Below are 10664 nucleotides of genomic sequence, written 5' to 3' on the forward strand. Positions count from 1 at the left end.
CCCCAATGCAATTCTCCTTTAAAGTGGTTTCCTCCCTCTCAAAATGTTAGTTATCTTCCAAATTAGGTTTAGGACTCCTTTTATACAAGTTAGAGGCGTCTAGGACCCAAAGAGATCTTCTCCAAGTCGAAATAGGACAACTCCCGAGATTGAGATCCATAGGCGTCGTGCTAGCCTGGGCATTGAAAATTTTGGTCTTCTGTTTCTAGCGCCACAGTAGTGCGTCGCGCTACTCTAGACGCTAGAATCTGGCACTTGTCCATTTTTCTTCCTTTTTAGCTTCAACTCATGCACATTCAATCCATTTCACTCACAATTGATTCCTACACATATAAATATAAATTAGGTCAACTCATTGCAATTACACGTTACAACCAATAAGAATAGAGCAAAATGCGAGTCGATTCAAATAAAAAAAATACTATACTTTTGGCCGAACATCATCAACAAGTATTCCTTAAGTTTAGTTTATTCATGTGACCAGGCTGGCAACGGAATTGTTTTTTCCTTCTATTTCACATTGGCGTCTCGAAGAGGGAGACAATCTCCAATTGGTCAACTCTACAAAGAAAAAGAGGTTGGAGGTAGAAATTGGAAGTGCCTAGAAAATTAACTTGGAAAATATCGGATATATGGTACCCACTTGCTAATGTTTTAGTGAGTTACAGCTGTCACTATGAGTGGTTAATAAGTACGGAGTACTATATATTGTTGGTTTTGAATAAAACATATGCAGGGATATAAAAAGACCAGGTCTAAATAATTGAGATTAAAGAGTCAACTTGATATACAGTAATAGCACAGCAATATGAATGTGAAGATCTTCTCTCTAAATTAATTAAAGGTGAAAAAGTTGAGATAGTCTCTATTAGATGGCGGTGAATGGCGTGATACAGACAGTGTTGCAGCTATTAGATGAAGATGCAAAGCTGATCGGTCGTAGAGAAAGAGGTTCATGAGTTGCTCCGAAGCCTAGAGTACTTGCTACATGAATTTTCCGGGAAGCATTTGGATGACGAGATTCGAATTACATTGAATAAAATTGAGCGCGTCGTTGATAAATTCCTCAGGGACGCGAAGCTACACCAAGAGAAAAATCCTTCGGAATACTGCTTCTGTTATGATCGCAAGATTAATTTAAAAAATCTTGCAGAAGAGTTGAAAAGCTTCGCTAACGAGGTGGACCGAATTCCGGGCAAATATCGACAAGATGAAACCGCAAAGTCTGCTATGACTGATTATTATACGTGGCAGTTACGTCTGCTTAAAAAAGCTGCCCTGGCGCCGCAGGTATACCTGAAGCCCATGAGCAAAAGTAGTGTGACAAAACTACTTTTGACTTTTCCATATTGAACAAATTTGTTTTTCAAATATCAATTTTATGTTTTCTTCATTGTAATTTACTTACCACAACAACCCAGTAAAATTTTACTAGTGTGATTTCGAGGTAGAGTGTACGCAAACCTTACCCAGCCCCTGCCCGCCCCGAAAAGAGAGGCTATTTCCGGGAGACCCTCGCCTCGGAGCCATGATCCCGTGATGTGTACATGAACGTATATTTGGCAATTCGGCTTCCATAAGCTTTTTGCTGCTGTTTAGCTAGAAAATGATAGAATTATCACCATAGGCGCCTGACTCATGATACTGACACGTGATTATTTCTTTCATTTTGGACAAATAATCCAACTTTCATATCCTAATTATTGACAGTTATACATGCAATATGATTGTTAAGTTATTTTTGCGTTTCCTTCTTGTAATTGTGGATTTCAGTTCATGATCAAAGAGTCTTGTACAAAAGTCAACTGCAAAATGGATCATTTCTTTAAAATAAGAGCATTTGCTAATCAAGTAGTAGTATATAGGAAATCAGCTTTTTTTAAAACAAAAAACCACATTTAGACGGGATAGTTATTTTACAAGACAAACCGATCAACTTGTTATCATAGGACATGTTTGCATAGAGTTCAAATTATGGCATCATTACATGAAATTAAGAATTCTTTTTAGGTTCTAATTCAAAAAAGAAGAAGATTTTCATCTCTGACTTTTGATATTTCATCTTAAATCTAGCATCTTACTTCGGATGATAACGAAGTTGGTGTTATTAAGGAGGAAGCGCAAAAAATGATCATGCCACCCATTGAAGGACCAGAGGATCGAGAGAACGAAGTTGTTGGTGTTGTTAAGAAGGAAGCACAAAAAGTGATCTTGCCACCCATTGAAGGACCAGAGGATCAAGATAACGAAGTTGTTGGTGTTATTAAGGAGGAAGCACAAAAAGTGATCATGCGACTCATTGAAGGACCAGAGGATCTAAATATTGTTCCCATTGTGGGTATGATTGGACTTGGCAAAACCACACTTGCACGAAAAATCTATTATGATCCTCAAATTTCAGGCGAGTTTCCGAACAAGATTTGGATCAATGTCGGCCAGTCATACGACAAAAAGAAGATATTTCTTAATATTCTCGGAGGGCTCATGAAACGAAGCATCGAAGAATATCGATATAAGGAAGATGTTTGGGAGACAGCAGTTGTAAATTCTGTCAAGGAAGTTTTTCCAGAAAACAAAAAAGGCCACCGAATCATGATGACCACTCGCCTAGAATACGTGGCTACTAATGCTAATGAGGATCCTCATTATCTGGAATTTCTGACTCCAAATGAAAGTTTCAAGTTGTTGGAACTGAAAGTTTTTGGCCGGAGCAGATGTCCTGATGACTTACTAGTATTTGGAAAAAGCATTGCATCAAAATGTAGTGGATTGCCACTTTCGCTAGTGGTAATTGCAAAAAAATTAAAACATCGTAAGGACAGAAGTACTTGGAAACTAATTGAAAAAGATGTGTGGCATCCTCTTTTAAATGAAGATGACCCTGAAAGCTGCTTGGAAGCAGTAAAGTTGAGTTACGATCACCTGTCCCATGAAATGAAGGTGTGCTTCTTGTATTGTGGTGCTTTTCCTCACGGCTTTGATATCCCTGCTTGGAAATTGATTCGCTTGTGGATCGCTGAGCGCTTGATAAGGCCCGAACCGCCATACACGCTTGAGGAGACAGCAGAGCGTTATTTGAACAACCTTGTTGGTAGGAACTTGCTGATGGTGAAGAAGAAGAGTTTTGATGGCCAAATAAAAACATGTCACATTCACGACTTGTTGCATGAGTTCTGCAAAGCAGAGGCTAATAGAAAAAGGATTCTTCAAGAAGTATGTCCAACACCCCACAAGGATATCCTTACGAGACAAGCAGTGTATACTTCTCAAGGATTGTGCATTCAACCCTCTGTTCTACACGATTTTCTCTCGGCAAAACCAGTTGCTGAGCCTGTTAGATCTTTCTACTGTTTTTCCTCTAAACAAACACAAACCAAGTTGTCGTCTGATGACATCCAACTCTTCGAGAAAGCATTTCCATTAATCAGGGTCTTGGACATTGAATGCCTGAAATTTCGTTTCATCAAGGAATTTTATCACCTAATTTATTTGAGGTATCTTGCTATTTCAGGTGACTTCAATGACCTTCCAGTGGAAGTTGGTAGATTTTGGAATTTACAAACTCTTATAGTTAATTCGAGTGCAGAAGTATCCAGTCTTGACATAAAAGCAGATATTTGGAGCATGTTAAAGTTGATGCATCTTCACACCAATATCCCTGCAAGATTGCCGCCCCCTCCTACCCCCAACAGGTAAAATTTCAAGTGCCCTACAAACTCTTTCTGTGGTTGCACCTGAAAGTTGCACGAAAGATGTAATTTCAATAGCTTGTAATCTCAAAAAATTGAGTATTCGAGGGAACTTGGTGGAATTTCTTGAAATTAAGGGGGGTGGCTGGTGCAATTTTGAAGAGCTAAAATGCCTAGAACATTTGAAATTGTTGAATGATGCTCTTTACATGGATGAAAAACTTCACCTTCCTCCATTATTCATCACATTTCTACGAACATTGAAGAAGTTAATTTTGTCAAACACAAAGTTTGATTGGAGTGAGGCAAATAGTTTGGGGGAGTTAGAAAGCCTTGAGGTCCTAAAATTGAAAGAAAATGCTTTCATAGGGAAGTCCTGGAAGCCAGAGATAGGAGGTTTTAGTGAACTCCAGGTCTTGTTGATTAAAACGACAGACTTGGAAACTTGGGAGGCTTCAGAATTTCATTTCCCAAGACTTAGGCAGCTTGTTCTTATATCTTGTGATAAGCTTAAGGCTGTGCCATATGAGCTGGCTTCTGTACCTAGCCTTCGAGAGATGAGGCTGGTGAACGCATGCAGTGCAGCAGTCAGATCTGCAAAAGAAATAGAGCGCAAGAAGCTGGAAAGCATCAAATTCAAGCTCGCCGTATTCCCTCCTGAAATTGATTCCTAGGCGACACACTAAAAGGTCAGTTGAATCATGTTTTTCTTATAATGATTTGAATCCCCGTTATAGGCTTCACCAAAGTTGTAGCTGTTGAAATTGGCAAAATGTTTGTCCCACATCGGTGGGAAAACAAAAGTTGGGGGGATTTTGCCCCTATAAAAGAAGGCTTAATGTTTAGGATTTAAATACACCTCTCATTTGCCTTCTCATCTGTTTAAGGCATTTGTATCTTCTCTCTTTAGTATTATTTCACTTGTATTTTTGGAGTGGAATAAAATATTGGTTGTGTCTGAGGAGTAGGCAAAATTAGCCGAACCTCGTAAATTCTGGTGTTCTTTTTATTGTTGTTTTATTGTCTTATTTATTATTTGGTGGCTGTCATAATTTTTGGTATAGTAGTTGTGACTTATTCACACTATATACATTTGGCTTCCGCAACAATTGGTATCAGAGCCAAGGTTCTGTCTTAGTATGCTCTGTGGTTGCAGCATAGTCTGATCTTCCACATCAGAAAAGATTTATCTTGGTAACTGTGTCAAGATTCTGTCTTAGTATGCTCTGTGGTTGCAGCTTAGTCTGATCTTCCACACCAGAAAGGAAATAATCTTGATTTGTGTCGTCAGCTATTAAATAATATTTGTGTCAAAGATGGGAGACAATAAACAAGAAGAATCTACATCAAGTGTCAACAATACGTCATCATTGACATCTTCGCTTATGACAAGAATTGTGTCAAATGCGAAATTTGCGGTAGAAATATTTGATGGGTCCGGACATTTTGGGATGTGGCAAGGCGAGGTTCTAGATGTCCTTTTTCAACAAGGGCTAGATCTTGCTATTGAAGAAAAGAGACCAGATGCTATTGGAGAAGAAGATTGGAGAATTATCAATCGTGTTGCTTGCGGTACCATTCGATCATACCTTGCTAGAGAGCAGAAATATCCATACACAAAGGAAACTTCTGCAAGCAGATTATGGAAAACACTGGAGGATAAATTTTTGAAGAAAAACAGTCAAAATAAATTGTACATGAAGAAGAGACTGTTTCACTTCACCGATGTTCCTGGTACCACGATGAATGAACATATCACCAGTTTCAATAAGTTGGTCACAGATTTGCAAAATATGGATACAACTTATGATGATGATGACTTGGCCTTGATGTTGTTGGCGTCACTTCCTGATGAGTACGAGCACCTTGAAACTACTCTACTCCATGGAAATGACGAAGTTTCTCTCAGAGAAGTTTGTTCGGCTTTGTACAGCTATGAACAAAGAAAGCGAGAAAAACAGAAGGGCGGAGAAAGAGAAGCACTATTTGTGAGGGGTCGTCCTCAAAATCAAATGAGGACAAAGAAGGGAATATCCAAGTCAAGATCCAAACCCAACAAAGATGAATGTGCTTTTTGTCGAGAAAAAAGACACTGGAAGAAAGACTGTCCGAAGTTGAAGAATAAGGCCAAACATAACAATGGAAAGGCCATTATGGATTCAAACGTAGCTGATTGTGATGATTCAGACTTCTCATTAGTTACAACAGAGTCATCAACATCATCAGACATATGGTTGATGGACTCGGCTTGTAGCTATCATATGTGTCCCAATAGGGGTTGGTTCGTGAAATTTCAAGAAGGAGAATATGGAGTCGTCCACACAGCGGATAACAGCCCTCTTACCTCATATGACATTGGTTCAATACGATTAAGGAACCATGATGGAATGATCAGAACATTAACAAATGTTCGATATGTACCGGATTTGAAGAAGAATCTCATCTCTGTGGGAGCCCTAGAATCAAAAAGGGTTCAAAATCATTGCAGAAAATGGAGTGATGAGAGTATGCTCCGGTGCACTAGTGGTAATGAAGGCTAATCGGAAGAATAATAATATGTACCGCTATTGTGGCAGTACAGTTATTGGGACAGCGACAGTGACATCCAGTGACGACAAAGAGGCAGAAGCAACCAAGCTATGGCACATGCGCTTGGGACATGCTGGAGGAAAATCCTTGAAAACTCTATCAGATCAAGGATTGTTAAAAGGAGTCAAGGCTTGCAACTTGGAGTTTTGTGAGCATTGTGTCAAAGGGAAACAGACAAGGGTTAAATTTGGTACAGCGATCCATAATACTAAAGACATTTTGGATTATGTACACTCTGATGTTTGGGGTCCTTCCAAAACACCTTCATTGGGTGGGAAGCACTATTTTGTAACCTTTGTTGATGATTTTTCTCGAAGAGTGTGGGTGTATACAATGAAAAACAAAGATGAAGTGCTGGGAATTTTTCTCAAATGGAAGACGATGGTGGAGAATCAAACAGGCAGGAGGATCAAGTGTATTCGCACAGACAATGGAGGTGAATACAAAAATGATCATTTCAATAAGGTCTGTGAAAATGATGGCATCGTCCGACACTTCACTGTTAGACATACACCACAACAGAATGGAGTGGCAGAACGTATGAACCGGACCTTGCTGGAGAAGGTACGGTGTATGTTGTCCAATGCTGGCTTGGACAAAGAATTTTGGGCTGAGACAATTACATATGCTTGCCACCTAATTAATCGTCTACCATCTGCTGCTATTGATGGCAAGACACCATTTGAAAAATGGTATGGAAAACCTGCTGTAGATAATAACTCTTTGCACGTGTTTGGCTCAACTGCATATTATCATGTGACGGAGTCAAAATTGGATCCAAGGGCAAAGAAGACTATTTTTATGGGAATTACTTCTGGAGTCAAAGGATATCGCTTATGGTGTCCTATGACAAAGAAAGTAATATTCAGCAGGGATGTTACCTTTGATGAATCTGCTATGGTAAATAAGGTAACAAAAGATACCAAACAAAATGAAGGTGCTTCTAAGCAGGTGGAGTTTGAGGGAAAATTTATTTTTCCTACACAAGAAGCAGAGGAGGAAACAAATGAAGATTACCCTCTGGAAGAAGAGCCAGTAGAGGAGATTCCAACTCAGGAACCTCAACAACAACTTGAATCAATAGCAACCAGCAGGCCAAAAAGAACAATAACGAAACCTGTTCGTCTCATAGAGACAGTTGCTTGTGCAACCTCAATTGTAGCTGATGATGTTCCTACCACTTATAAAGACGCAGTCCAAAGTTCAGAAGAAGATAAGTGGAGGATTGCCATGAATGATGAAATACAGTCCCTTCATCAGAATCATACATAGAGATTGGCCAATCTCCCGAAGGGAAAGAAAGCAATTGGGTGCAAATGGGTATTTGCAAAGAAGGAAGGATTTCCTAACCAAGTAGATGTTCGCTACAAAGCAAGATTGGTGGCCAAAGGATATGCTCAAAAGGAGGGAATTGATTACAATGAAGTATTTTCTCCAGTTGTAAAACATTCCTCCATTAGAATTATGTTGGCTTTGGTAGCACAATTGGATTTGGAACTAGTTCAGATGGATGTAAAAACTGCGTTTTTACATGGAAACTTGGAGGAGGAAATCTACATGACTCAGCCAGAAGGATTCAAAGTTGCTGGAAAAGAAAATGTGGTGTGCATACTTGAAAAATCGTTGTACGGATTGAAACAATCTTCTAGATAATGGTACAAGCGATTTGACGAGTTTATGTTGCGGCAAGGGTACAAGAGAAGCAAATACGATCATTGTGTGTATTTGCACAAGCTTAAAGATGGTTCCTTTGTATATCTTCTCCTATATGTTGATGATATGTTGATAGCTTCCAAGAATTCGGAAGAAATTGATAAGTTGAAGATTCAACTGAAGAAAGAGTTCGAGATGAAGGATCTGGGTGAGGCAAAGAAAATTCTTGGCATGGAGATAATTAGAGATAGACGTTCAAAGAAACTCTGTTTATCTCAGAAAGAATATTTGAAGAGAGTACTACAACGTTTTGGCATAGATGACAAGACTAAGCCAGTCAGTACTCCACTTGCTCCCCATTTTAAGCTAAGTACTACTATGTCGCCAATGGATGAAGCTGAACGAGAGTATACGTCAAAGGTACCATACGCAAATGTTGTTGGTAGCTTGATGTATGCAATGGTTTGCACAAGGCCTGACATTTCACAAGCTGTTGGAATTATTAGCAGATATATGCACAATCCAGGGAAGGAGCATTGGCAAGCTGTGAAGTGGATTCTACGGTATATTCATAATACTGTAGATGTCGGGTTAGTTTTGAGCAGGAATACAATCAGTCTGTAGTTGGATATTGTGACTCAGATTTTGCGGGTGATCTGGACAAACGAAGATCAACTACTGGTTATGTGTTTACTTTTGCAAAGGCACCAGTTAGTTGGAAGTCTACTTTGCAGTCAATAGTTGCTTTGTCTACAACAGAGGCAGAGTACATGGCTATTACAGAGGCTGTGAAGGAGGCAATTTGGCTTCAAGGATTGCTAAAGGAGCTTGGTGTTGAACAAAAAGGTATTACAATTTTTTGTGATAGTCAAAGTGCTATTCAATTAGCGAAGAACCAAGTTTATCATGCAAGGACGAAGCACATTGATGTTCGGTATCATTTCGTACGAGAAATCATAGAAGAAGGTGGAGTCACAGTGAAGAAAATTCATACTACGGAGAATCCTGCTGATATGCTGACAAAGGTGGTGACTGCGATCAAGTTTCAACATTGTTTGGATTTGATCAACATTGTTGAACACTGAAGATTGAAGATGAAGACACAACCAAAATTTGTTATTGAGAGAAAATTGAAGATGTGGAATTTTGCCAAGGTGGAGATTTGTTGAAATTGGCAAAATGTTTGTCCCACATCGGTGGGAAAACAAAAGTTGGGGGGATTTTCCCCCTATAAAAGAAGGCTTAATGTTTAGGATTTAAATACACCTCTCATTTGCCTTCTCATCTGTTTAATGCATTTGTATCTTCTCTCTTTAGTATTATTTCACTTGTATTTTTGGAGTGGAATAAAATATTGGTTGTGTCTGAGGAGTAGGCAAAATTAGCCGAACCTCGTAAATTCTGGTGTTCCTTTTATTGTTGTTTTATTGTCTTATTTATTATTTGGTGGCTGTCATAATTTTTGGTATACTAGTTGTGACTTATTCACACTATATACATTTGGCTTCCGCAACAGTAGCACTATATTCATGTCCAATTGGTAGCATTAGGATTTCAGTTCCCTTTGTATCAGCAAAGTCCTCATAATCACTCTTTTTGTGTTCTTTTACTTGAAAATATGTTTTGAACATGATTCAGAATAGAAAATACCAGATCTTTTCGTTATAGCTTAAAATGACTTTTATGGTACTATACTATATAGATGGACTATTGTAAATTGATTAAGTGAATTCCTCTCTTTCTTTCCATGCTTTGTTTACTGCTATCTATTTTCTACCTTTCTGCAGGAATAATCAAGGCATGACGTTTCTGTAAGCCGGGATTATGTACAAATCGAATGCTATTTGACATGGATGCTCACCCCATTTCATGTTTTCTGCAGTTCATTCATCTTTTATTATTCAAGCATTGTGAAGCTGATATTGAGTTTCTGTGTGGCTCTGTTGGCTTGAAACACCGTTCTTGTGTCTTACATTTCGAGATCCTCATCAGGCGTAGTGTTTGCTTTCTAAGTCGTAAAATTGTTCTTTCTGTTCAATCCTGTTTTACTTCATTGCTGTTTTCATTGCTGAAGCATGGATACCACTATCATTGTTGAAAGACATAGCATTCCAAACAGATAAACTGCCACGGATCTTAAGGGTCAAGGTCATGGTTAAGTCATGAAACCCACTTAAAGCAGAACTAATTTACTCCGTCCGTCTCATTTTATGTGAAGGCATTACTACTATTTGGGAAGTCATATAATTTTTAAATATAATTTTTTCATGACTATGATTTTCTCAAACTCTTTTTAATATTTTGAACTATTAATTATGTTGACTTATAGTAGTATTTTTATGTAGTTTTTAAATTCAAAATTTCTTAAAGAACTTGAATTTATGCTTGGGTTCACACCTAAAATTAGATACTTTAACCCTCGTACTTCGAATCCCTTCACATAAATTGATATAGAAGGAGTATATCTCTTTTGCTGGAAAAAAAAATTATCAACTTTATACATGAATTCACTGAACACTAAAATTTAACATATAGTTGATTGATTGATTGATGATATACTTTCATGTCATTTTGGTGTTATACGTAAGTTTTATTTGACTAGTTGTTTAAAGTTGGCAAATTTGGTAAATTAGGCAGGTTGACAATGGCAGTGGCGTATCCAAAATTTAAGGTTGTGAGTACTTTATTTTGACGTCAAGCTACTACTAATTACATAGTACAAGTGCACAACTA

The 10664-nt window shown here is 38.3% G+C and overlaps 1 protein-coding gene across 4 annotated transcripts; it reads left to right on the forward strand.

Annotated features, from left to right (window-relative positions):
* Window positions 1-737: 737 nt before the first annotated feature.
* On the forward strand, window positions 738-9952 carry LOC107790695 (putative late blight resistance protein homolog R1B-17). Of its 4 annotated transcripts, none has more exons than XR_012700355.1 (4): window positions 738-1290; window positions 2074-3429; window positions 3512-4378; window positions 9719-9952. XR_012700355.1 is itself a non-coding variant. In XM_016612648.2 (3 exons), the coding sequence occupies exons 1-3, from the start codon at window positions 1231-1233 to the stop codon at window positions 9744-9746; spliced, it is 1707 nt and encodes a 568-aa protein (XP_016468134.1). In that variant the 5' UTR covers window positions 738-1230; the 3' UTR covers window positions 9747-9952. The 4 variants fall into 4 exon arrangements, 1 of the variants encoding a protein (XP_016468134.1); XR_012700356.1 differs by having other exon boundaries at window positions 3512-3692; XR_001649084.2 differs by having other exon boundaries at window positions 2074-4378.
* Window positions 9953-10664: the final 712 nt, after the last annotated feature.

This window comes from Nicotiana tabacum, chromosome 16 (assembly GCF_000715075.1).
Source record: "Nicotiana tabacum cultivar K326 chromosome 16, ASM71507v2, whole genome shotgun sequence".
NCBI classification, from domain to species: domain Eukaryota; kingdom Viridiplantae; phylum Streptophyta; class Magnoliopsida; order Solanales; family Solanaceae; genus Nicotiana; species Nicotiana tabacum.